At 46.2% G+C, this 27,449-nt stretch overlaps 1 protein-coding gene across 2 annotated transcripts in view; it reads left to right on the forward strand.

The window, feature by feature from the left end:
- USP6NL (USP6 N-terminal like) overlaps window positions 1–15,329 on the forward strand; it is a 267,261-nt gene extending 251,932 nt beyond the window's left edge. For both annotated transcript variants that reach the window (XM_060245943.1, XM_060245942.1), the window contains one exon: window positions 13,207–15,329. In XM_060245943.1, the coding sequence (XP_060101926.1) occupies window positions 13,207–14,663 (1,457 nt within the window). In that variant the 3' untranslated portion in view covers window positions 14,664–15,329. The remainder of the gene's footprint in view (window positions 1–13,206) is intronic.
- The last annotated feature ends 12,120 nt before the right edge of the window (window positions 15,330–27,449 follow it).

The raw sequence follows: 27,449 nt of genomic DNA on the forward strand, positions 1-27,449 counted from the left end.
GGGGGGTGGAAGGTAAAGGAGATTGTGAGCCGCTCTGAGACTCGGAGTGGAGGGCGGGATATAAATCCAATATCTTCTTCTACCTCACAGGGTGTCTGTTGTGGGGAGGAAGGTAAAGGAGATTGTGAGCCGCTCTGAGGGTCTTCGGAGTGGAGGGCGGGATATAAATCCAATATCTTCTTCTACCTCACAGGGTGTCTGTTGTGGGGAGGAAGGTAAAGGAGATTGTGAGCCGCTCTGAGACTCTTCGGAGTGGAGGGCGGAATATAAATCCAACGCCGTCGTCGTCTTCTTTCCACGAGCACCTTGGAACTGCCAAGTTGGAAAGTGGACCATTACTGTGGACTTTAATGAAAATCTTTTGTATGTTGGGGCAATGAACTGAAAATTTCATGTTGCCCCTTTGCATAAGTTGCTTACAAGACATTAGAAGAGACTGGTTTAATTATATTTGTGGCATCTGTGATTCAGTCACGGTGTTGTATCGTTGGAGGGAGGCAGAGAACGAGGGAACGTCGTGATTTAAGGAAAGTTCTGCTGGATGTCATGGGGAGCTCGAAGTGGAGCTTCTCTTGTCAGCAGCAGTCTTGCTTTCAGGATGATACCAAGGTCTGCTCCTCGCCCGCACTTTGCACTTTTCGCATGCGCGCTTCGGTTCGGAACGCATCCAGAATTGAAAAACACCGCGAGGAAAGCAAAACTCTCAAATTCTGATTTCCCCGCCATGCTCCCCCACCTGTCATCTGTGCTACAGCTCACGTAGCACACATATTCTCATGCTGAAATAAAGAGCATAAGAAGGCGCTGAAAGCAATTAGCTCCAGTTCTACGTGGCATTGAGTTCAGTGCGGTCAACTGTTGATGCAACGCGAAGCAATTAAATTCGGAAGCTTTGCAGTTGTGATTAATTCCCACTAGGTGGTGACAAAGTTCAAGAATAAATCAGTATGTTATTTTGTTTTTGCTATATTCCCCCCACTCCCCATCTGAATTTTATTTCCTATTTTCCAAAGGATGATGTCAACCCCATTTCTTTCATATTCTCAACAGGTTTGGGGATGTGTTCGCAAGCTAACCTTTTTTGTAAAAAAAATCTGGTGACTATTATAGTTATTTTCTCCAGGTTCTGATATTAAAGAGAGATTCCCCTGTTTTCAGAAGCCTGGCTAGCAACAATTGCAGTGGAAAAGCCCTAGAATGTAGGACTTGGCGCAAACATTTCTTTATTCTCGGCCCCAACGAATTTTGTGGTCTTGGGGGTGCAATGAATTCTAGGCCCCAGCGAATTTTCCTTGTGGACTTGGGGGTGCTGGAAGAGAAGGAGGAAACCGGGCATCATTATTTCATTAGCCGCTCGGGGGCCAAACAGGCAGATTAAATCAGGAGCAGGGGTGGGGAAAGAGTCCTTTCACCATATACCTGGAAAACCTGTCTTGCAGCAATTGCAGTGCTGAATGTTTAAAGAATCGCAAACGGAATGATTCAGCCAATGTTAGGCTTTTTAAAAAAAAATCACAGGAATCAACCTTTTTCTCTTGCAACCCTCCCAAAAATTAAGGTCCATAACACAGTCAGTTCATGTGCAAAAATCTTGTCCAAAAGAGGGATCAGGAACTCTTTACAGCCTTCATACAGATGCCCCTTCTAGATAATTCAAGACGTTTCAGTTCTGTTCTTCAGTTGTCAGGCTGGCTGTCAAATGGAACCCGATTTCAATTACTTTTCATACAGCCACAATGTTCACAGCTTACAACAATGAATCAGTGGGCTCTTGCAGCAATTGTAGCGCTGAACATTTAAAGGATCGCAAACGGAACGGTTCTGCCAAAGTTAGGCTTAAAAAAAAAAATCAACGGGAGAGTTAAGCATCCGCTTAAGTGCAGCACTCCATGGGAATGGAATTTGCCAGATCGATCGGGCTGTTGCTCTGTGTTAGAACATCTGCCTGCCATGCGGAAGGTCCCCGGTTCAATCCCCCACATCTCCGATTAAAAGGTTCAGCTAGCAGGTGATGCAAAAGACTTCTGTCTGAGATCTTGGAGAGCTGCTGCCAGCCTGAGTGGACAATACTTACCTCAATGGACCATGGGTCCTATTCAGTATAAGGAAGCTTCATGCCCCAAATCTTTCCTCTGGCACCATGGTCTTGTGTCAGCAGGCCAGTGGGTCGCTTCTGGAAGGAGCTGTACTGAGTATAGCTTCTCTTGTGAGCTGGGTAGGGTGAATTGGTTCCCCCTCCCAGCACTTTCAGGGCTGTGTCATAGGAAGCCTACGATTCTGTTAATATTGTGATTTTAAATATGGACATAAGCACCTCTACCCAGGGGTGGAATTTTAGCAGGAGCTCCTTTGCATATGAGGCCACACACCCCTGATGTAGCCAATCCTCCAAGAGCTTACAAAAAAGAGCCTTGTAAGCTCTTGGAAGATTGGCTACATCAGGGGGTGTGGCCTAAAATGCAAAGGAGCTCCTGCTAGAATTCCACCCCCGCCGCTACCATTGCAGATCACCCACTGAAGGGTATTCTGCAATGGCTAGTGTAATTAATAGCATCCCCACCTCTGAATTGGGAAATACTTGGAGATTTAGGCGGGGGGGGGGGGGGGAGTTGAACCTGGAGAGACGGGGACCTCAGGGTGGTATAATGCCATAGAATCCACCCTCCAAAGCAGCTGTTTTCTCCATGGAAATTGATCTCTGTCAGCTAGAGATCAGTTCTAATTCTGGGAGAACTTCAGGCCCCAACTGGATGGCGACAGTCAGGGGGACCTCTGTTAGTACCCTAGTAATCATTTCATTTTTATGTGCAAGATTTATTAGCCACTGTTCAAAATTTTGAACAGCCAAATTCGAGTCCAGTGGGGTCTTAGAAACCAACCCTCTTTGGGGATAGAAGCTTTCAAGAGAGAAAACTCCCTTTGTCAGATTGTTGGTTTCTAAGGTGCTTCTGGGCTTGAGTTTAGCTATTCTACTTCGGAATTGATAGGGGGGGGGGGGGAATTGAAGTGGTACACGTCAGAATAACCCAACGAGCCCATAAAATGAATCAAATTAAGCTAAAAAGTATTCAAGTGTTTCAGTTAAGCACGACAGCATAAAAGTACTAAGCAAAAATATAGTGAGGTAGTGTAAAATAGCAGTACAAAAAAAAACAAAAACCCTGTGTACAATATGCTGTTTTGTGTAATACCAGTTAATAAATCAATACAGAATAGAATATGTCAACAGTAATGAAGTGCATACTCTTTAGACCTTATTTTTTATATTTCGAAATATTATTGAAAATTAATTGAACGAATGAATGTACAACAGAGGGAAAGTACTATGTCGTGTCAGTATACAATTATGGCTCCAAGTCTAATATCATAAGATGGAATATAAGTCCTTATATCCAGAAGGCCCCCCCCCCCCCCACGAGAATGCAGAAAAGTCTTATAAGATGCACATGGCAATTCAATATGTCCAGAAGTATTGGTCCAGCAAGCCTCTTTTTTACGGGCAAGCTAGCTAAGGGAAGCTGCGTTTCACCAGAGGGCTTTTTCAAAGAACCGGTTTTGGACGAATCCAGTGTTCTATCATTCTGTAATACCAATCAGGAAAATTTGTTCAAAACAAATCAGTCGCATTTCTTCAGAGGGCTTTTTCAAAGAACTGGCTTTGGAACATTCTGTAAATACCAATCAGGCAAAATCTTCCAAAACGAATCAGTCTTTCATGCCGGCCATGCTGTTCCAATTCATAATCATAATATTTCTGATTGGGAAAGAAAGGAGAAATCTGCTTTTAACTATTCATTTGCTGGCTTTGCATGATTAGCTTCTTTTAAGTTGGAGGGGTTTTTTTTTTACCTGTCTTTTCTTTTTTCCCTTTCTCGCTAGGACCCGATATCGTGGTCTTCCAGTCCGCTACTATCCCCCAAGCGTCTCCTGGTATTTTACCTCTTGACTTGTTCTCAGCTTCCTTGTGCTTTGGTGGGGGAGGGGGGGGAGGTTGATTAAGGATTTGTGTGTTTTTTTAACCAGGCATGCCCAGTGGTCTTGCAGAGTGCATGTGGAACAACCACTGTGATGTGTGAGCACTGATGTGTGAGAGTTTTTGTGCTGGTCTTTGAACTGGGGCAGAGAACCCCCCAAAAGCTAACACAGTCTTGCAAATACACAGTGGCCTTGTTGTCATGGTGAGGACGATCAGGCAGTTTGGCACAGAAGTCCTCCTCCCCCGTTTTCCACTAGGTCACCGGTATACTTTTAAAGGACCTACCGAAACGCTTATTTTATATCTTTAAAATCTGCAGAATTTCCAGAAATGAAATGGCGAGATGAGTGGTTGTTTTCATCAGGATGTGGTCACCTTTCTAAAGCTGTAGAACAGGGGTCAGTGCCAGGACCGCCATGGTGCCCGCCAACTTGATTCACGGTGCCCATCTAGTGTGGTTAGAAAATGGGTGGGGCCAGGTAAAATGCTCAACGGAGCCTCTGATTGACCACTGGAGATCCAAGTGGTGCACAAAGTAACATAATGTTGTTTCAGTGGTTTTATGCTTTCAGTGTATTTTTTTTTTAATTACAACTCTATTCTACATTTGAGTTGTTTCTGTGCGTGTGTGCCTTCTGTGGCAGCCATTTTGTGGCTCCACCTCCTATGGCAGACATTTTGTGGTTGCACCTATCACCTTGTGTCAGGATTTAAAGGTGCTGGCAGACTGAAAAAGTTTTGAGAACCCCTGCTATAGAACAGTCGCTTCCCTTCTCTGCTTCCAGCAGCGCTTCAGAATAACCAGACTCTTTGTCTTTTAATGCTCCCCCCCCCTTTTGGAAACATTGGTTTGAGTAACCCAGATTTTCTGCTTCGGTTCGCTTGGTCAATTCCCCAAGATTTGCATTCTGCATATGGCATGCCAGGGCCCCAGGATTTGGACTGGGCCCTTCTTGGCCATCACCTAGTAAAAGTTCCTCAGCCCAGGGGTTGAATTCTAGCAGGAGCTCCTTCGCATATTAGGCCACACCCCTCTGATGTAGCCAATCCTTCAAGAGCTTACAAAAAAGAGCCTTGAAAGCTCTTGGAGGATTGGCTACACTGGGGGTGTGTGGCCTAATATGCAAAGGAGCTCCTGCTAGAATTCCACCCCTGCCTCAGCCCTTGTCAGACTAAGAAGGGGGATGGCCTTGCGGACCTTCAACACCTGCAGTTGGCCAGCAAGATGAAGTCTCTGGATTGGCTAGGCCTGGCATAAATATTACGGACTTGGCCTCCTTGCCTGGTCAGCACAATAGGATTTGCTGCTTGCTGGACTTCAAGCTCTGCCTTCTTCCAGGTTTTACCTCAAGACTAGCTCAAACCTCCAACTGGTTCCCCCCCCCTCAGCAATGTTAAAAGCATAATGTGAACTGTGTTTAAACCAACCTTGTCATAATTGTGAGTGTCAAGTGCTGTCAAGTTGCAACCGACTTATGGCGACCCCAGCAAGGGGCTTTCAAGGCAAGTGAGAAGCAGGACTGGGTTGCCATTGCCTTCCTCTTCAGAGCCTTCCATGGTGGTCTCCCATCCAAGCCTTATGGTGACCCCAGCAAGGGGCTTTCAAGGCAAGTGAGAAGCAGAGGTGGTTGGCCATGGCCTTCCTCTGCAAAGCCTTCCATGGTGGTCTCCCATCCAAGCCTTATGGTGACCCCAGCAAGGGGCTTTCAAGGCAAGTGAGAAGCAGGACTGGGTTGCCATTGCCTTCCTCTGCAAAGCCTTCCATGGTGGTCTCCCATCCAAGCCTTATGGTGACCCCAGCAAGGGGCTTTCAAGGCAAGGGAGAAGCAGGGCTGGGTTGCCATTGCCTTCTTCTGCAGAGCTTTCCTTGGCCATTTCCTACCTAAGTACCGACCCTGCTTTGCTTCTGAGATCTGATGAGGGTAGGAAATAAGTCGGTTCTCATCGCACAAAACACATAATGGGAACACAGTTTTACGCCATCGTTATCAGGATATCGACACAGAAGGAAGTCCTGCAGATTTCCAAAGAACTCGGCACCCTCTCAGTGCTTGGCAGGGCACAGTGAGCCACATCTGAGAAGCAGTCTTCAAAGTGTGATCCATTTCTCAGGAAAGCTTCTAACGTCAGACTGCTGGCAGAGAGTGCCATCAAGTCACAACTGACTTATGGCGACCCCATAGGGTTTTCAAGGCAGGAGACGAACAGAGGTAGCTTGCTGTTGTCTGCCTCTGCATAGCAACCCTGGACTTCCTTGATGGTCTCCTACCCAAGTGTCATCAAGGGCCTACCTCTGCTTAGCTTCTGAGATCGGATAACATCAGGCTAGCCTGGGGCATTCTGTCACCAAACTGTGGCCAACCAGAAGGATCAGGAGAGCCAGTTTGGTGTAGTGGTTAAGTGCGCGAAATCTTACCTGGGAGAAACGGGTTCGATTCCCCCCTCCTCCACTTGCACCTGCTGGAATGGCCTTGGGTCAGCCATAGCTCTGGCAGAGGTTGTCCTTGAAAGGGCAGCTGCTGTGAGAGCCCTCTCCAGCCCCACCCACCTCACAGGGTGTCTGTTGTGGGGGAGGAAGGTAAAGGAGATTGTGAGCCACTCTGAGACTCTTCGGAGTGGAGGGCGGGATATAAATCCAATATCTTCATCTACCTCACAGGGTGTCTGTTGTGGGGGGGGGAGGTAAAGGAGATTGTGAGCCACTCTGAGACTCTTCGGAGTGGAGGGCGGGATATAAATGCAATATCTTCATCTACCTCACAGGGTGTCTGTTGTGGGGGGGGGGGAGGTAAAGGAGATTGTGAGCCGCTCTGAGACTCTTCGGAGTGGAGGGCGGGATATAAATCCAATATCTTCATCTACCTCACAGGGTGTCTGTTGTGGGGGGGGGGGGAGGTAAAGGAGATTGTGAGCTACTCAGAGACTCTTTGGAGTGGAGGGCGGGATATAAATCCAATATCTTCATCTATCTCACAGGGTGTCTGTTGTGGGGGGGGGGGGGGGAGGTAAAGGAGATTGTGAGCCGCTTTGAGATTCGAAGTGGAGGACGGGATATAAATCCAGTATCATCATCATTTAGAGGCTTTTGTCCAGTGTGGGCTTCCATTCATTTGTTTGCTTTAGAAGAAAAGAAATCTGACATTTGGGCAAATGGGGGGTGGGGGGGAGACAAAAGACCATCTAGAAACCCCTTCCTTGCCTACTGGTTCTCCCCACTGCATATGGACTACTCTTGGCACACATCAGCCTGCGCTTCAGTGCACGAAGAGGCCGGGATTCGTCACCCCGACCCAAATTTTCATCAGATCGTTCACCTGTCTTAATGTCGAGCGCCAGCTATGTCAGCAGATCTAAAGCGAGACGCCCGCTTTGTGTCCCGTGCCCATCTCTGACATCCGAGCCTGAAGTTAATGTTCATCCATGTTGTGCTGAGGCCGCACGAAAAAAAGATCTGAAACTGCGGCTCTTTGATCACCTGCTTTTGCCTTTGTTGTCTATCCGATTGCTTTCCAATTATTTTGCACATCTAATAGAAACTCGCAAGCTGCTGCTGGCCCCGTGGCTTTGGTCTTGGCAATCAACAGTTGTGACCTTGGAATGTTAGTTCAATCCGGGCTTCTAATTCTATATTTGTGATCCCACGCTCTTGATTGGTAAGGTAGCGTGGACATTAAGCGTCGTTCTGACATTTTCCTTTCAGAAAAACCAATCTTCAAGATTCAGGTGCTAGCCTACAACATCTAAATAGCTTTGAACCATGCACACCGGGGTTATACTCACCCTTGCTCTGTTGTGTGATGGGGAGAGAGTACATCCTGTAATCTTCAAAGCGACAAAGATCTCAGTAGAAATGTCTCCAGTATTCTCACTTGGGTTCCCTGAAAGCGTAATGCTAATTAAGAGACTGTACGAGTGCTATTATTTAATTTTTTTTAAAAAAAATAAGTAAATAAATAAAGCTAACTTATTAATCAACCCAAGTGCATTTCAAAGGTTTATTTAAAAACAAAACAAAACTGTGCATTGATTTGAAATATTAAAAGAAGAGGAAGCCCAGGGGAAGCGTTTAAAATGTGTTTATAGTAGAATATTAAAAATGTTACCTTAAGCATGCTGGAGATACATAAATGCATGCTGCTAACTACAAATATGAGGTCAACCATTCTTACCAAGTAGGGTGTGGAAAGCCCAAGAAAAAGAAGAATTGCAGATTTATACCCCGCCTTTCTCTCTGAAGCAGAGACTCAGAGCGGCTTACAATCTCTCGTATCTTCTCCCCCCACAACAGACACCCTGTGAGGTGGATGGAACTGAGAGGGCTCTCACAGCAGCTGTCCTTTCAAGGACAACCTCTGTGATAGCTGTGGCTAACCCAAGGCCATTCCAGCAGGTGCATGTGGAGGAGTGGGGGATCAAACCCGGTTCTCCCAGATAAGAGTCCACGCACTTAACCACTACACCAAACTGGCTCTACACCAAGCATTGGTAGCCCAAGCTGGACTGGTCTCATCAAATCTTGGAGGCTAAGTAGGGTCAGCCCTGGCTAGCAGGGCCGGCCTGCCATTAGGCAAACTAGGTAATTTCCTAGGACAAATTGGGCGCCCCCCACCTTGTGACTCGGTGATGTTATCAGTGTTGGCGGGGGGGGCACCAAAAGCTAGCCTTGCTGAGGGTGCCGGACAGTCAAGGATCAGCCCTGCTGGCTCGTATTTGGACGGGAGGCAACCAAGGAGTACCAGGATTGTGATGCAGAGGCAGGCGTCTGATCAAGCAAGGCCAGACATAGTTATCATATTTGCAAAATGTAGAGTGAGTCACCAGGCCGCAGATACGCTCGGCTTGGGAAAATCACTTGAAAAGTCACGGCACACAGAACTTAACACGGTGGCTAAAAAGGCAAATACAATTATGGGCTGTATCAACAGAAGTATGGTGTCCGGATCACATGATGTGATGGTATCACTTTGCTCTGCTCTGGTAAGGCCTCACCTGGAGTATTGTGTTCAGTTTTGGGCAGCACATTTTAAGAAGGATATAGACAAGTCGGAACGGGTCCATAGGAGGGCAACGAAGATGGTGAGGGGTCTGGAGACTGAGTCCTATTAGGAAAGGTTGAAGGAGCTGGGGATTTTTAGCCTGGAGAGGAGGCGGCTGAGAGGTGATATGATCACCATCTTCAAGTACTTGAAGGGCTGTCCTATAGAGGATGGCGTGGAATTGTTTTCTGTGGCCCCGGAAGGTAGGACCAGAACTAATGGGTTGAAATTAAATCAAAAGAGTTTCTGGCTCAACATGAGGAAGAACTTCCTGCCCATTAGAGCAGTTCCTCCGTGGAACAGGCTTCCTCAGTAGGTGGTGGACTCCCCTTCCTTGGAGGTTTTTCAACAGAGGCTAGATGGCCATCTGACAGCAATGAAGATCCTGTGAATTTAGGGGGAGGTGTTTGTGAGTTTCCTGCATTGTGCAGGGGGTTGGACTAGATGACCCTGGAGGTCCCCTCCAACTCTATGATTCTACAATACTTAAACATGCTTTGGATATCTGTAGATGCGCATAGAGTTATGTTGTCCACTGTTGAGAACATGCGCTGAGTTGGATTCAACTGTGGTGCTTTTTGCTAGTGTGAGAGTCTTGGCTGTGGGTAGAAGAACCTCCTTTAACTGAGGAAGGCTTCTTTTGTCAAGGGGAAACCGGTGTCATTAGCAGAGGGAATTGGCGTGATCCAGTCTGTGGTTCCTGACCTTTCTGTTGCATTTTTCTGAATGGTGCAGGGATGATTCCTTTGATCTCACATCTCTGAAGAAGCACTTCAGATAGAAGCACCCAGTTCTGCACATTCTCCATTATTATTATTATTATTGTTGTTGTTATTTTGTAACTACTAGCCTTCCTACCTGATCTGTCCTTTGCACATCACAGAAGGAATGAGTGACATTCCATAACTGGCTTTTCCTTTGTCATCAGCACCGTTAATCCAATCATATACCTTTCGGAAGGACACTTTAAGCAATGTTTCCAAGATATACCTTAGAACCGAAAAGGTTTTGAAACAGATGTGTAACATTAAGAAATGGCGTTTCTTGTAGAGGTGTGCACTTTTTTCTGTTTTTTTTTTTAAACCTTTTATTTACCATCCTGTTGGTTTTGAACGCACCAGTAGTTCCGGCGGTGACAACGAGAAAGTAATTTGAGCTAAAAGATTAAAAGAAATTAATTTGTGGCAGAGGTGTTTTCAGGAAAGCTGCAAGGCTACCATTTCTCTTGATAATTAAGACTTTCCAGGCTGACGTACTGCAAGTGCTCCATGGGGTTTGCGTGTTGGAATGAAACATCACAGTGTGCACACAGCTGCCACCAAAAGAGGCAGCTAGCTGTGTGTCCAGGTCCCCTTGCCATAAGGTTGAATATGGTTACTTGTCCTAACGTCATGATAGCTAGCCCTTCCTTACCATCGCTCTGCATCATTGACTGCCGGCAGGGGTCGTTTTGTAGAAAAAATAGGTGGCGGAGCTCATCCAGAGATTGTTATGCAGCTGCACATACTATTCAATGGACAAGGAGGTGGAACTCTCAGAAAGGTTCAGGAGCTGTGCTCCTGTGAGCTCCCACTGAATCCGAGATCTGGCTGCCAGTGAACACAGAGCATCATCATCATCATTTTATTTGTATCCCGCTCTCCCCGCCGAAGCAGGCTCAGGGCGGCTAACAACAGAGCACCGTGGTGCGGTGCTGAAACAGTGAAGTTGTCAAGTGGGGAAGCTAGGTAGGAACTGTTTTTCAAGCCATGCCTACGTCCTCATACTTGGTAGTGGCAGAAAGTGCTGTCAGGTAGCGGCTGATGTGTGGAAAATCAGTAGGGTTTTCAAGGCAAGAGACTAACATTGTTTGGCTTGCCATTGCCTGACTCTGCATAGCAACCCTGGACTTCCTTGGTGGTCTCGCATCCAAGTACAACGTGGTGCTGAAACATAGTGAAGTTGTCAAGTGGGGAAGCTAGGTAGGAACTGTTTTTCAAGCTGTGCCTACATCCTCATACTTGGTAGTGGCAGAAAGTGCCGTCAGGTAGTGGCTGATGTGTGGAAATTCGGTAGGGTTTTCAAGGCAAGAGACGAACATTGGTGGGCTTGCCGTTGCCTGACTCTGCGCAGCAACCCTGGACTTCCTTGGTTGTCTTGCATCCAAGTACAAACCAGGGCTGAACCACTTAGTGTCCAAGATTTTATGAGACCGGTCTAACCTGGGCCATCCGGGTTAGAGCTCCTCCCACATAGTTCCACCCAAAGAAATGTGAAAGATACTGACCTTGGGCTTGCACAGCCATAGCATTCTGAGCCAAATTCTGAACATGTTGGCGGATTTTTGTTAACGCAAATCTCTTCTTTCGCTCACTGTAGCAAAAAAGTAACAAATGATCACATTTATTGGAACACAGGGTCTTCTTGGCCAACTAATAGAATTCTCCCCTTGCCCCCCCCTCCTCAGTTCTTTTTGGGAACAGGTCAGATACTTTCTCAGTTTGTTCTTGGAAAAGAATAATTGTTAAAATCAGACAGAGGCAACACTTGCTGATAAATGCTGTACAACTCAGTTAATTCAATACCCTTTTCGCTCTGTTAATAGGGATGGTGCGGTCATGTGCAAGAGACTTCTCACAGAATAGAATGCTTGGTCATGTCCAAAGTCATAGTCCTTATTAGGGAAATTGCCCTAAAAATAGGGTTCTGGGGAATTTAGTGTGGTGGGCAATCAGCCTTTTAGCGAGATCTTGAGAACCTATATATACAGACGGCGTCTGCTTTGGAAATCACTCAGTGAGGAGATTTGGTCTAATAATCAAGGGGGGGTTTATTATAAAATTCCAAACAAACATACAAGGGTATAAAATCATACAACATACATAGAGGCCTAAGAAAATAGGGTTGAAATAGACAGGAGTAAACACAAGGGTAGGCAAACAGAGTATATACTACCTGGTTCAGATGTCCTTACAACAAAACGATATGGACGTGCACGGCCACGTGCCACGTCTGGTGCGCCTTACTTAGAGTAGAGAGGGAGGAACACTCTAGTGACATGTTGCTCAGGCAGAGAGTGAGAGAGCATGCTTTCTCTCTGGTTATATTATTTTGGAAAGGAAGAGGTCCTCCCCAAAAAGGGGCTGGCTTGTTGGTGGGCAGTGATGCTGCTTTTCTGGGTGCCTGATTGGTTGCTCATCTTAAGCCAATGAGTAGAGCTGACTCTGGTCACCTGAATGGATCTCGAGGTAACAATAGATAGTACTGGCTTAGTAATGTCCTCCCAATAGGTTACAAAAGGCCACAATATGTGTTAATGGTTTGGACGGTTCAGCAAAGATACCCCTGGGGAGAGGCAAGCATAGAAAACAAAGAATTTGTCTAGGTATCAGATGTTACCATAGCGGTAGACAAAGAGAAACTGAGTCTCAGAAAGAGCCAGGGAGATGGCTGATTAATCAGTAGCTGAGGATTAGGGCATGAGTGATACCTACCAGCAGTCACCATTGTTATTATGCATCCTGTTTGGATGGAGGTGGAGGAACTAGGTGGGGTTGCACTGAGAGGAGGCCTTCAGGTGGTAACCAGAACAAACTCTTTGCTCTACTCCATTTTGTATGAAGTATTTTTTTGGCCAGTTTCTGGTCAGACTCCATTTTGTTTCCAGAAATAGGAGCCCCACTCTCTCTTTCTAGGTATTGGGGTGCTCCGTATTAACAGGCAGTTAACTCTCAGTTACATCCTCTAAGAAACAGGATTGAGTCTTTTTTATTATTATTATTAGACCTTGAGCCGCTGCAGCTCCTGGGAAACAATACGTAGCCTCCTTGCTTTTTTAGGATCTTGTTATATATTTGAGACCATACAAGGTCAGGAAATCAGCTCCGAAATTTGATTTGCATTCCTAAGAGAGCTCTTGCATGCCTGAGTGAGTCCTTTCGATATCAAAGTTGCTGACCACCTGCAGCTCCTATTACTGTCAAAAGAGTGTGTGCCAGGCGTAAAACTCAATCAGCGGTAATCTCTGACCTCGTTAAGGTTTGAGTTCAGTTTTGAATCCTGCAGTTTTCCTCGTCCCCCCTTTATTTCATATGTTTCACATGTTTTGGAAAATATAACAAGCATCAATTTTCATAGCAAGGATCTGTAGGGAATGTTCATTTATAAATATATATATATATATATTATCTCATATCTGTTTTATTATTCTTCTAGGTAAAGATGATGAATTTCCAAAGAAGAAGTTGGGGAAAATTCCACTTGAACCTCAGCCAGCTATTCTTAACCTTACCCATCTGCTAAACGGACAGAGCGGTACCAGTGGGTTGAACAGTACTCAGGAGGTCCAACGAACAGAGCAAAGGGCACCTGTGGAGAAAGTCCAAGAAAGCTCACCCAATCACCGAAGAAGAAGAAATTCTGTGGAAAAGAAGCCTTCTTTGAGACAGCAGAAGCTTATACCAGCAGATACGTGGGGCGATTTGCCAAAGAACGACACCGACAGCCAGAAGAAGCTTGATGTTCGAGTAGAGGCCAACAACACCAAGCAAAACCACAATGCAGCTGCAAACCAAAACTCCAACGCGGCTTCAAATGCAAGAAGGGAATTTGTGCCCAGGTGGAATAAACCTTCTGAGATCAAAATCATTGAAAAGACTGCAAAGCGAACCATGGACATCAAGGGTAGCAGGCCTGCAGACCATTCTGGTCCAGGAACACCTCCTAGCCCTCGTGGAGACACGCAGCTTTTCAATGCAAAGCAAAAGATAAAGGTTTTGGATGTCGACGAGGGTAAGCGCGGGTCAAACGCTTCGCAGTATGACAACGTTCCTGGTGCTGATCTAGAGAACGAAAATTCTGCGGATGAGGTGCTGGAGAGGAGCCTTCCTCAAAGTCCCAGAAATCCAGCTTATTCTAGCAGTTCAAGGAAGCTGGCAGAGAAAACATCTAGCCCACCAAAAATATCCAATAACTATGCCTTCAGCTCACAGCCAAGGGTGCCCAGATATTCTTCTCAATCCGATGCGGCAGATCTTGGACACAGCATCAAACCACCACCACCATCTTACAGTAATCCACCTATTTACCATGGGAATTCTCCAAAGCATGTTCCCAACATGGTTCACTCAAGCTTCATATCCACACAGTATAATCATGGTAATTCAACCAACTCTTCCGGTCGATCGTATGCACCTAGCCTTCCTACAGAGACTTTTGCTGATAAACCACGTGTAAATTACTCTGTCAGTCACCAGAATCTCATTGTTACACCTTCTAGTCGAATAGAGGTTCTCCCTGTTGACAACTATGCAAGCAATCCTAAATCGCCTCCAGGTGTCAGATTTGTAATTCCTCCAGTGGATTATTGGCAAGATAATAGAAGGAGGCCAGATCCTCCTCATATGTACAGACAGGATGCTTATGGGCAGTCCCGAAGCCAAGAAGGTAGCCGAAGTCACTTGGGTAACTTGAAGAAATACACCCCTTTCCAGCCAATGCCTGTAAAAGATCTTCCGACCGTTTCCGTGGATAGCCCTATAAGATACAGGACTTCTCCACCCATGGGAGAACATGACTCACCACATTATCGATACCCAGGTCCCACAGGCTCTGCCCACCACTATAGACACCAGACTGATGGAATGTCAGTGCATGAATCAGTAATGCTGTGAGAGACTGTACATGGCTACTATGAAGGCTAGGAGGAAAAATATTCAAGGTTCACAACTCTCTGGGGTTGATCGTTAGTCAAGATCAATCATTTGCCCTCTCCTCCCCACAGGATAATTCATATAAGAAATCCACGAAGTAATAACACTACTTTGTGACTGTGTTAAATGTTGTCAAGAGCTGGCACTCTGTACTGGATATGGAATATCAGATTCTAATGAACGTAGCAATAGCATAATATGTTCCACATTTACGTAGATTACACCTGGGGAAAGTACCTTGCTGCCTAAAATCTGTTTTTAAAAAACTGTGCGCACACAACTTTAAGCTGCTTTTTGACTAACACTACAACCAGTTGTGTTTATTTAATGGCTAGAGAATTTCAGTGAAACGTAGAGGGTTGTATGTTGTTAGACTGTACCCACAAAGTTATTTTATTTTTAATTTTTATTAATTTATAAATCACCCATTCACTTAGAACGGGTGGTGTTTCTGGATGTTCTTATATCCACTGCCTCAGTAACCCAGGAACAATAACTCCGGGTTATCCAGTGCAGTCTTGATAGGGGAATGCCTATGTTTGTTCCTTGGATAGAATGACCAGGTGAGCATCCACCGCAAAGACGTGCTGAGATGGTCTATGAATGGTGCTTCTAACATTTGGATGGTCTGTGACCACATGTCTGGGGTCTCAGTGGCGCTCGAGTCCATTATCCATACCCATATACCCCCCCATTTAATTGTTCAGTTCCATGTGTGCATTTCAGTTGAGTGGGAAAAGACAGAGATGCATCCAAGTGTTTCCTCTTTGGTGTTCTGTGCTTCACAAGTCTATGATTACAGTATTCCTGCACAGACATGTACAACATATACCTGGTGGAGACTGCGACCAGTGTCTGTTTTCAATCTCGCCTCCTTTTTTGCCCAGGGGGTCCCCAATATGTTTTTGGCCATACAATACCTTTGGTTTGTGTGCTTGTGTTCATACAAAACCCAGTAACAGTCCCTATTCTGTATAGTGCATCCATTCCAAACATCTTTACGGGGCTCCGGACAGTTCTGTTAAGCAGATTTCTTTTGATATGGCAGCTGCATATCGGGCATTGTTCTCGAGACACAAAAGGGGCAACACCAAAGGCGACTGGCCAGCAAAGGAAGAGAGAGAATCTTCTTCCTTTAAGCATAATTCTCCTTGAGGCAATGTTTCTTTTCTCCATTTTTAACTCCCCACAAGAAGGGTTTGATCCCTTAAAACATATCGGGAGTATTTGTAAAGACAACGGGAGTTCTGTTCCCACAAAATAAATTCTGAGAAACGAAGATATTTTCTATTGCTCTTGCTCACCCATTTATCCCTGCTTTTGTGTCGCGCGCTGAGGTTTTCTTCATCATTCTTTTGCTTATCCCATGGCCGCAGTCTTCCAGGAACAGATGCATTGCACACAGCCTGTTCGTTTCAGCAAGCCTTATACTGGGAATATTTCTGGCATGGAACCAGACCCATAACACTTGGTGGCCTGAAGTGCCCAGCACAGTGCAGCAGCTGTGCGTTGTAGCCCGGGAAGTGATTTACTCCCAATTTTTTGTTCCCTGGTTTTGCAGTCCCAGTCAATCTAAGTGAAAGGTTTCTCAAGTCCCCTAGTGAGCTGCCACATAAGCCCGGTTGGTCATAAAAGAGATCCAGCAATCCGAGGTTAGCTTTGAGACCCAAATCCTCTAAGCGCAAATAACAGTGTTGCCGTAGCTTCCCGGAAGACAAATGTGAAGCTGTTGACTACAGGATATGGAAGTTGCAGGTCCACATCCTGGCTGGGTTCTTTGGTCCCCAAGCCGGGTTCAAATTGTTCGACACCCCCACCCACCCCCCGCATTTGTCAACCTCATGCATTCAGCAGCTCGTTTCTCTTGTGCCCATGTATTTGAGGGCTCGTCTGTTCCCCTAACACTCTCCAACGTCTCTTTTCCTTGAGAGCAATAGATTTCTGCCCTTGACTGGGCTAGTGCTGCTGTACCGTTAGGCCCTTAAGATATGATTGTAGGTATAACGTCTAAGGCTGAAGCGCTTCTCCATTATTAATAGAAAGCCCATAAATTCATAGTAACCGAATGCTTTATCATCAGTGCCTGCAGTCATTTTGTGTTTGTGGGAATTTAAAAAAATTATCCGCTGGCAGGGCAAAAATGGCTACGAGACCAATTTGGTATGCTATTAACAGGGAGCCTCAGATTCATGCTCATGGGGGTGAAGGGCCACGACAAGGAGTCATGCCAGTTGTCCCACTGACCGCAAGCCGAGAAAGCTCCACAAAAAGCAAGCAGTGGCTATTGTGTCTGCTTCAGGGTATAATCTGCAATGCACAGAACGGAGCAGAGGAGCTCACGCTTTCTCGGCACTCCATATGTGCAGTGAGAAGATCGGATTGGGGGTATTGCGGCACCAGTTTGATTGCTTGTGGGAGTCTCATCAGAACAGACGTGACTTCAACAGGACTAGCATCTTAGCAGGTCTTTGCTCCAAGATGGTCAGGGGACGCAGCATCTTCATTGTGGGCAGCTGTATCGGATGGCAGCAGACCGAGGGAAAGGGATGACTTCTTTCAATTTTAGGGTGGATGGCTGGCCTCACCCTAAATACTCTGGATTGCATACAAGAGTAATAAGCCCACAGAAGACCCATGGTTAGTTCAGCAAATGCTCAACTGTAACTGTTCGTCCTTCTTAACCTAACAGAGGCGAAAAGAAACACTAGAACCTTCATCAGAACACCAATTTCCCATAGCTCATGGTCCCGCAAGCCGAAAATACCAGATGTGAAATATTCGGAATCCTGTTCGGCTCCAGCTTGCGATGGTTCGTGAGCTGTTCTTTTGCTTCATAGTTTGCTTTGAGAGGGTTCGTATGGATTAAATGAAGGGAAGGGAATCTGAAGTGCAGAAAGACCCGGTCCCTCATGCCTTAGCAACTTGAGAGAGCTGAACACAGCCTGTCGGCCATATATTGTGTCCTGTTTTTGAGGACTGTCTCCCCTGCCCTCTGCCGCCCTGGTTTTTGCAACTCCAAGTGGGCAAAAACAGGAGCTTTAATAGAGTCCCTGGTGGGCCACCGTAAAGCCAACAGGATTTGTTTGCTTCAGTTGTGTTGCACAAGTCTGCCCTAAACAATGGCTTGGATCTTAGCAGCTTTTCTGCAAGCAAAAGAGGGGGGAGGCTCCTTTTGACCCCTGAAAGGGCTGTTGGGGGGGGGGGGGTCATGAGTCCCTGTGGATACAAAGCCACATGGGGTGGCTGGGGAGACTGCAGTGAGAAGAGGATTCAGACATGGTCATCACTCAGGCCTGTAGCGATGGGGCCTTTAGGGGCACTGCCTCCTGACTTCCGGGCAGGGGCCCTGACTTCCAGGGGGTCTCCAGGGTGCAGCCTGTTTTTTTTTCTCTTTTTGCCAAAAGAAAACTTCAGAGAAGCAGCAAGCCCCACAGCGGATGGGAAAGGGTGCCCCCAACTTTTTAAAAAGCCCCTTGACTTTTAAAATCCTGGCTACGCCTCTGTCGTCACTTGTCCTTCTTGGCAACTGCAGAAACACTGTTTGGGGGCATCCCAGTGTGTTTTAGTGCCTACATTTCTCTACAAGTTGGCGCTGTTAATATTTTATGGTACTGACCTCCATTAAAAAGAAAAAAAAATGGCAGTAATGTTTAGCTATCGCGATAGTTGTATGTATACGGTGAATCTGATGTAATCTTTAATTCGTTTGGCAACTCTTTTTTTTCTTTCCTAACCTGCAGAACTCAGCAAAACAGATAGTAAGCCAAGTGCTGCACTGAAGAAGGTTTTTAAACCAACAAACGCAACGCTTGTCGTTTTACCTTTTTGTTCCGGTTTTACTTACTGCAGCGTAGAAATGTATGTAAATAGCAATGTGGCAATATAATAATCCCAGGGTTTTAAACCATGGCTTTGTGATTCATAGTACGTATAACAAAATAAAGCTGTACAATTTACTGGATACAAAGCAGTGGGAAGACGGCTGTTCCTGAAGTATTTATTGAGACTAGTAAATACTGTAGATTTTATATATATATATATATATAAAACATATACATGCTATTTTTCTTACGTCTTCTTTGGCAGTTTTTTTTTTTTGTAAAAACTGTGGTTTCCTATTTCCATGTGACTTGTATTTTTTAACATGTTTAAAATAATTAAGCCAATGCTGTATTGTGTGCCTGCTGTGTTTTTATCAGGCTCAAAGGAAACCTGAGTCTAAAGTGGGACAGTACTTTGAATGTTGCTGGAGCCAGCACAAAATCTCACTGATTACTTTGAGAAGATTCCATTGAACCCAGATTATATAGGAGGAGAGATTGGATTTATACCTCGCCCTTCACTACCCGAAGGAGTCTCAGAGCATCTTGCAATCTTCTTTCCCATCCCCTCCCCGCAACAGACATCCCGTGAGGTAGGTGGGGCTGAGAGAGCTTTCCCAGAACTGCTCAAGAGGAACAGCTCGGAGAGAATTATGACTCACACAAGCTGACAGCAGCAGGTGCATGTGGAGGAGTGGAGAATCAAACCCGGTTCTCCCAGACAAAATTCCATAAGAAGGGATTGGATAAACATGGAACAGAAGTCCATCAGTGGCTATTAGCCACAGCGTATTGTTGGAACTCTCTGGGGCAAATGATGCTCTGTATTCTTGGTGCTTGGAAGAGACAACAGTGTGAGGACTTCTACTGTACTGGCCCCACTGATGGACCTGAAGGCACCTGGGTTTTCTAGTCACTGTGTGACATAGAGTGTTGGACTGGATGGGCCATTGGCCTGATCCAACATGGCTCCTCTTATGTTCTTCTGTGACACAGAGTGTTGGACTGGATGGGCCATTGGCCTGATCCAACATGGCTCCTCTTATGTCCTTATGTGACACAGAGTGTTGGACTGGATGGGCCATTGGCCTGATCCAACATGGCTCCTCTTATGTTCTTCTGTGACACAGAGTGTTGGACTGGATGGGCCATTGGCCTGATCCAACATGGCTCCTCTTATGTCCTTATGTGACACAGAGTGTTGGACTGGATGAGCCATTGGCCTGATCCAACATGGCTTCTCTTATGTCCTTATGTGACACAGAGTGTTGGACCGGATGGGCCATTGGCCTGATCCAACATGGCTCCTCTTATGTTCTTCTGTGACACAGTGTTGGACTGGATGGGCCATTGGCCTGATCCAACATGGCTTTTCTTATGTTCTTAACCACCACACCAAACAGATTAAGTGCTGCCGCTTCCAACTCATGGCAACTCTGAATTAACATCCCCCAAAACATCCTATTGTTAACAGCCTTGCTTTGATCTTGCAGACTGAGGGCTTTAACTTCTTTGATTGATAGACTGATTTATTGATTGAAATTATAAATCTCCTCCCCCCCCCCTTCAAGGGACTCAGTGTTGAGTCTGTGTCTTTTCCTGCTGCCTTCAACTTTTCCTAGCTTTCTTGCCTTTCCCATGACCCTTGTCTTCTCATAATGTGACCAAAGTACAGTAGCCTCAGTTTGGTCATTGTAGCTTCCATGGAGAGTTCAGGCTTGATTTTGACTAGAACCCATTTGTTTGGCTTTTTGGTAGCCCGCAGTGTCTGTAAAACTGCCCCAACTCCACCCAGGTTAAAGCACAATTAATGCTAACATAAGAGGAGCCATGTTAGATCAGGCCAATGGCCCATCCAGTCCAACACTCTGTGTCACATAAGAACATAAGAGAAGCAATGTTGGATCAGGCCAGTGGCCCATCCAGTCCAACACTCTGTGTCACATAAGGACATAAGAGGAGCCATGTTGGATCAGGCCAATGGCCCATCCAGTCCAACACTCTGTGTCACATAAGGACATAAGAGAAGCCCTGTTGGATCAGGCCAATGGCTCATCCAGTCCAACACTCTGTGTCATATAAGAACATAAGAGAAGCCATGTTGGATCAGGCCAATGGCCCATCCAGTCCAACACTCTGTGTCACATAAGAGAAGCCATGTTGGATCAGGCCAATGGCCCATCCAGTCCACTGTCACACAGTGGCCAAAAAAACCCAGGTGCCGTCAGGAGGTCCACCAGTGGGGCCAGGAAGCCCTTTCACTGTTTCCCCCACCCAGCACCAAGAATATAGAGCATCAGTGCTCCATATGTTTATCCAATCCCCTCTTGAAGCCATCTACGCATATAGCTGCCGCCACCTCCTGTGGCAGTGAATTCCATGTCGGACAGGAAGGCTTCCTGTTTTGCAGGAAGGGCTAGATGGAAGGGGAGTAATTGTTGTATCATCTAGGTTACGAGTCCCCAGTCAAATTTTAAGAGGAAAAGAAAAATAAGCCCAATATCTGTGATGTGCTGAGAAGTTTAAGTGCTTCAGCCAGAATAATGCATCGGGTGTGTAACGTTTGTGTCCCGAAGGAGCGATATATAACGATTACATATGTGTGTATGTACAGATTTCTGGAAGGCGTTTCATTAACACGAAGCTCCCTTATAGATAGCTTCAAGAGGGGATTGGATAAACATATGGAGCAGAGGTCCATCAGTGGCTCTTAGCCGCAGGATATAGATGGAACTCCTTGTCTAGGGCAGTGATGCTCTGTATTCTTTGTGCTTGGGGGGGCCACAGTGGGAGGGCTTCTGGAGTTCTGGCCCTGCTGATGGACCTGGGTTTTGGCCACCATGGGACACAGAGTGTTGGACCTGATGGGCCATTGGCCTGATCCAACGTGGCTTCTCTTATGTTCTTATGAATAGATCCTTGGTCTATCAAAATCAGTATTGTCTACTCAGACGGGCAGTGGCTCTCCAGGGTCATAGGCAAAGGTCTTTCACATCAAATCCTACTTCTGATCCTTTTAACTGGAGATACTGGGGATCGAACCTGGGACCTTCTGAACAGGTGACTCTACCACTGAGTCACAGCCCCTCTTGGCATTGGCACTCAGGTAATCTGTATGGACTGGTGAACAGGAGGCTAAACAGTTGTTTCATCAAGGTTGTACTCAGCTCAAGCAAAGTCCAGGCCAGTTTGCATGGATATAGAATCATAGAGTTGGAAGGGACCTCTAGGATCATCTAGTCCAATCCCCTGCACAATGCAGGAAACTCACAAACACCTCCCCCTAAATTCACAGGATCTTCACTGCTGTCAGATGGTCATCTAGCCTCTGTTTAAAAACCTCCAAGGAAGGATATCCCACCACCTCCTGAGGAAGCCTGTTCCATTGAAGAACCACTCTTAATGGTCAGGAAGTTCTTCCTAATGTTGAGCCGGAAACTCTTTTGATTTAATTTCAACCCATTGGTTCTGGTCCTACCTTCTGGGGCCACAGAAAACAATTCCACCCCATCCTATATATAACAGCCCTTTGAGTACTTGAAGATGGTGATTATATCTCCTCTCAGCCGCCTCCTCTCCAGGCTAAACAAGCCCAGCTCCTTCAACCTTTCCTCATAGGACTGGGTCTCTAGACCCCTCACCATCTTCATCACCCTCCTCTGAACCCATTCCAGCTTGTCTATATCCCTCTTAAAATGTGGTGCCCAAAACTGAACACAATGCTCCAGGTGAGGTCTTACCAAAGCAGAGTAAAGCGATTCCATCACTTCACGTGATCTGGACACTATACTTCTGTTGATACAGCCCCAGAATGGCATTTTTTTAGCCACCGCATCACACTTGACTCGTGTTCAGCGTATAGTCCGCTAAGACCCCTAGATCCTTCTTTGCACATACTACTGCTAAGACAAGTCTCCCCACATCCTATAGCCATGCATTGGATTTTTTTTTTCCTACCTAAATGCAGAACTTTACATTTATTGCATGCATGAGTCATCAGATCACTGCAGTGGGCCAGTTCCCGCAGATACAAGTTACCAGATCGCTGCGTAGCACCAAGTAATTATCACAGGCCAAACGCCATAGGCAGAAGTTTTTATCTGATCTCCCAAATACAATATGCCCCATCTAGTCTGTTCTTGGCCCAACACCCAGGGGGGAAAGTGCAGAAGAGGTCAACCAAGCGACCGGAGCTTTTCTTTTCAGATAAAAGATTACAAAAGAGGGATGTGACAGAGAATTAGAATTGTGCATGTGGTAGAGAAGGTGGATACGGAGAACTCTTTCCTCTCCACCCAATGAAGTCGATGGGCGATCGATTCAGGACACACAAAAGAAGGTACTGCTTCACTGAACTAGTAGTTTTGAGACTCACTGCCAGTAGCTGTAGAGGCGGCCAGGGACATAGTTTTAAAAGGAAATGAGGCTCATGGAGGAGAGATCCGTCAGGGGTTGCTAGCCAGGAAGACCCAAGGGAACCTCCACAGCTAGTGGCAGTGAGCCTCGATATCAATTTGAGGAGGCAACTTCAGGGGAATGCCTTGGCTTCTGTGCCCTGCTGGTGAGCCGTCCAGGGCAACTGGTTGGCTGCTGTGTGAAGCAGGGTGCTAGACTAGATAGGCCACTGGTCTGTTCCAGCAAGGGCTATTACGTTCACATATGCACGAAGGGGTTCCCACAGGGAACCGGCACCAGTTCGATTTGACTTTCAGACCCAGTCCCATCAGTTCCCTCATGGCCTTATGCCCCTTTTGGAGGGCGCTAGGTCGACTCTTTGCGACCTCATGGACCAAGTCACGCCAGGCCCTCCTGTCTTCCACCATCCTCCAAAGTCTGCTCAAATTTGTGTTAATGATATCAGTAACGCTGTCCAGCCATCTCATCTTTTGCCGTCCCCTTCTTTTGTCTTTCCCAGCATCAGGATCTGCTCCAGGGAGTGCTCCCTTCTCATTTGGTGGCCAAAGTATTGGAGCTTCAGCTTCAGCATCTGACCTTCCAGGGAACAGTCAGGGTTGATTTCCCTTAGGACTGACTGGTTAGATCTTCTTGCAGTCCAAGGGTCTTTCAAGATTCTTCTCCAGCACCACATATCAAAAGCATCTATTCTGTGCTCGGCCCAGCTCTCACAGCCATACATTACTACTGGGAATACCATCGCTTAAACTATGTGGACTTTTGTTGGTAGGTGATGTCCTTCGGGTTGCAAAGAGTCAGACTCGACTGTGCAACTGAACCACAACAACAACAAAATTCCACTTCCTGCCACTAAAATGCGCTGCCGCCACCTGCTCAATTTATGGGTCTGGATGGAGAGGAACAGGACCCTCAACCCGCCCCCCCCCCCTTTCCAGTTCTGAGGCCTGGCCTCAAGGTCCTCTGTTACCCAACACCTGAATGCCATAGAGACCAAAGTCCCTCTTCAGGAGACCACTGGAGGATTGGCACCCCTTTCCCAAGGCTCCCCTCTTAAACAGTGTGGTCCAAGGCAATTGGGGAACTATGTGGTACAGAACTTTATTGCCAGCATAAAATAGTAAAATGAACAAAAGAAAAAAGGTTATAAACATAAATGCACACAATTAGCAATCTGAACCAAATAAAAAAATTGGATTTAAGTGCATCCGTCTGTCCCTGGTTTAAAACTTGCCCTACCAAATGTTTAAGCAGAGCAGGCACATCTAAGTTGAATAAGTTATGAAATGTTCTAAGGATACCTCATTGCTTCTGGCTTCCTGCATCCAGCCACATGGTCAAATATGGCTGCTGGTTCCTGGCTGGAGCATAGCAGTTTTCTCTTCCAAGTTCAGCTCCAAGACCGAGAGAGAGCATGGAGCAAGCACTTTTATTAATCCTTTGATCCCCCTGTTGTATCACTCTCTACCCCTTGTCACCTGATCCCCCAAGGTTTAGGCTTCTTTTCCTGTTGTCCCCAGGAAGCCTCCTTTGGGAAAACCTCTCCTCTGGGGAAACCCCATGCATTCTGGGAAATCTCCAGCTTATTCCTGGAGATAGTCTCTGGGGCTGGTCTAGCTCAATACCCTTATTGTAAAGTGAACTCAGCCAGCTCTGAATTAACCAAGAACATTTTATTGCAAGAGGAAACAGTCACAAACATCACAGTCACTTCCCTCATTATATACGCTCTGGCCGTGGTTAACCATAGACCCCTAGCAGGCAACAGTTACTCCTATTGGCTCACTCCAGAATCCTTCATTTGCATCTCTTGGTTACAAGTTGTTACATGCCTAGCATCCTGATTGGCTCACTCCAGAATCCTTCATTTGCATCTCTTTGTTACAAGTTGTTACATGCCTAGCATCCTGATTGGCCAGTTCTTCCAGGCTTCAGGATCCTGGTTTGCAAGGAGTGCCTGTCTCAAGCTCAGGCAATAATAACCCAGCGATATGCAATACGTAACAGCCCTCCACTTTCTGGAGGAGGAGGATGTGCCCATTGTTTCTTCGGGTAGCTCCATTAGCATCTGTTAAGAGGGAGCCCAGATGCTGCCAGGGGCTAAATCCCGCCCCCCCCTTCCTGCTTGTCTCTGAGCTTGGAGACAAACTTTTAAAGCCTGGTTGCCACCTCTCCAGGAGGCAAGGCATTTCTCCACAGTCTGGTTCAATATAAAGCAGCTTCATGTGTATGTTCCACCACACCATCCATACTGAAACTCTTTAGCGTCCGTTGAAGAAGTGAGTAACCTTATGTGGTCAGGTGTAGACACCCTACACTGCTTGCTAATATACTGTCCCTTGACAGAGATGTCTCTAACTGGGAAAGTGAGTCAGAACTGTGGCTTTGGTAGCATTAATAGAGTCGTTGCCAAACCTGCCCTTTTGCTCCAGTTTGAGAGGAACACGTTTATTCTGTTAACTTCTTCTTGCCGCAACATTTATCTCCTACAGCAGAGGTGGCCAACAGTAGCTCTCCAGATGTATTTTGCCTACAACTCCCATCGGCCCCAGCCATTGGCCATGCTGGCTGGGGCTGATGGGAGTTATAGGCAAAAAACATCTGGAGAGCTACAATTGGCCACCCCTGTCCTACAGGACACGCAAATCCTCTGTGACTAGGGTTGCCAAGTCCAGTTCAAGAAATATCTCAGGACTTTGGGGGTGGAGCCAGGAGCAAGGCTGTGACAAGCAGAATTGAACTCCAAAGGGAGTTCTGGCCATCACATCTAAAGGGATCACACACCTTTTCAATGCCTTCTCTCAATTTGGAAATAATGAAGACTAGGGGCACCTTTTGGGGGGACTTATAGAATTGGACCCCCTAGTCCAATTTTGAAACTTGGAGGGTGTTTTAGGAAGAGGCACCAGATGCTATGCTGAAAATTCGGCGCTTCTACCTCAAAAAACAGCCCTTCCAGAGCCCCAGATACTCACAGATCAATTCTCCATGATCTATGGAAATCCATCTCCATGGGGAATAATGAAGTGCCCAGCAGACATTTCCCCTCCCCCCCCACCACTTTCTGATGACCCTGAAGCTGGGGGAGGGCCTGCAAACCAGGGGATCTCCTGCCCCCACCTGGGAATTGGCAACCCTATCTGTGACATGCCCTTAATCTAGGCCCCATTTTAGGCAGGAGCTCACAGGAGCATGGCTCCAGAACCTCTGCATTTTATTATACTTTTTTTCTTAACACCCCCCCCCCCCCGAAAATTCGCTTCTGGGCTCCATTCTTCAACCCAACCCCCCTGTGAGAATTTCGTTGAACTTTTAAGATTTGACAAACTTTCTAATATATCCCCCACACACACAAAAAATGGGGAAATAACCAAAACATATAAATCAGGCAGGTGGAAATCTTCATCCTCCCACTGTGGCCACATAGGAGAAAGTAATTTAAAAAGTATGATGAGAGTAAGGTTTTATGATGGCAATTATAATTCAAGAAGCATGTTAAGGTAGATGCTGAGCTGATATAATTTAGTCCACCTTCTGATGATGTCAGTGGTGTGTGACATGTGTAAATGAGTTACGCAAATGAGTTGTGCTAATGATCTCCAGCATCTCTGTTTCCACAAAATGACCCTTGCCTGAATCCATCTGTTAACTAGGATCAAACAATCCAAAACTGCTTCTGTCTTGATCAGTGTTCCCTTTAAGCTGAGTTAGCGTGAGCTAGCTCACAGAATTTTAGCCTCCAGCTCACACATTTTAGACTTAGCTCAGGAAAAATGGCCCCAGAGCACAATAATTTATGCAGTAGCTCACAACTTTAATACCAGTAGCTCACAAAGTAGAATTTTTGCTCATGAGCAAATAAAGCCCGAGGGTTGATAAAAGGCCTAGGTGCTTTTTGCTGTTTTCTACTTCCTTAGAGGGAACATTGGTCTTGATCCAAATAGAACCTGGTTAAAACTCATCCAGAGTAGGTGCAGATAATTGACATATGATGGCCTTTCCCCCCTTCAAAAGCTTTGATAGAAGAAAAACCCAGTTTTCTAACGTTTTAATCGATGCTTGTTTGAACGTTACAGAGGTATCTTGAAAAGGAACCGTAAGACGTGTTCCTAAAATACCCAGATGTTTGCAGTTTAATATAACCAAGAAGCTATCGAAAACTCCCCCACAAAAATATGGGGGAACCATTCCTTTGTAAGATTCCTCTACCTGTCCTCTGAAATGATAACAGGCCAGGTGTACCATCTCTGAGAGCACAAACAGAAATCCAGTGGGATTTTCCCAGATGCGTCCGCTACAGTCTTTACTGTGGTGTCATGATCTGGGCTGTGCTTTAGAGGCCTGTAGGCCCAGGAAGGCCTGAGTTGTAGTAGTGGGAAGGGCCTGCAACTCTCAGAAGCACTGTAAGGTTTTAGCGCCATTTTGGGCTAATCAGAGAAAGAGGAGGGCTTCAATAAAAGGCCTGGGAGGGGGAAGACTTGGTTCTTTTCCGAGGCAGAGCCGAGGAAGGGCT

This window comes from Heteronotia binoei, chromosome 8 (assembly GCF_032191835.1).
Source record: "Heteronotia binoei isolate CCM8104 ecotype False Entrance Well chromosome 8, APGP_CSIRO_Hbin_v1, whole genome shotgun sequence".
In the NCBI taxonomy this organism is placed as follows: domain Eukaryota; kingdom Metazoa; phylum Chordata; class Lepidosauria; order Squamata; family Gekkonidae; genus Heteronotia; species Heteronotia binoei.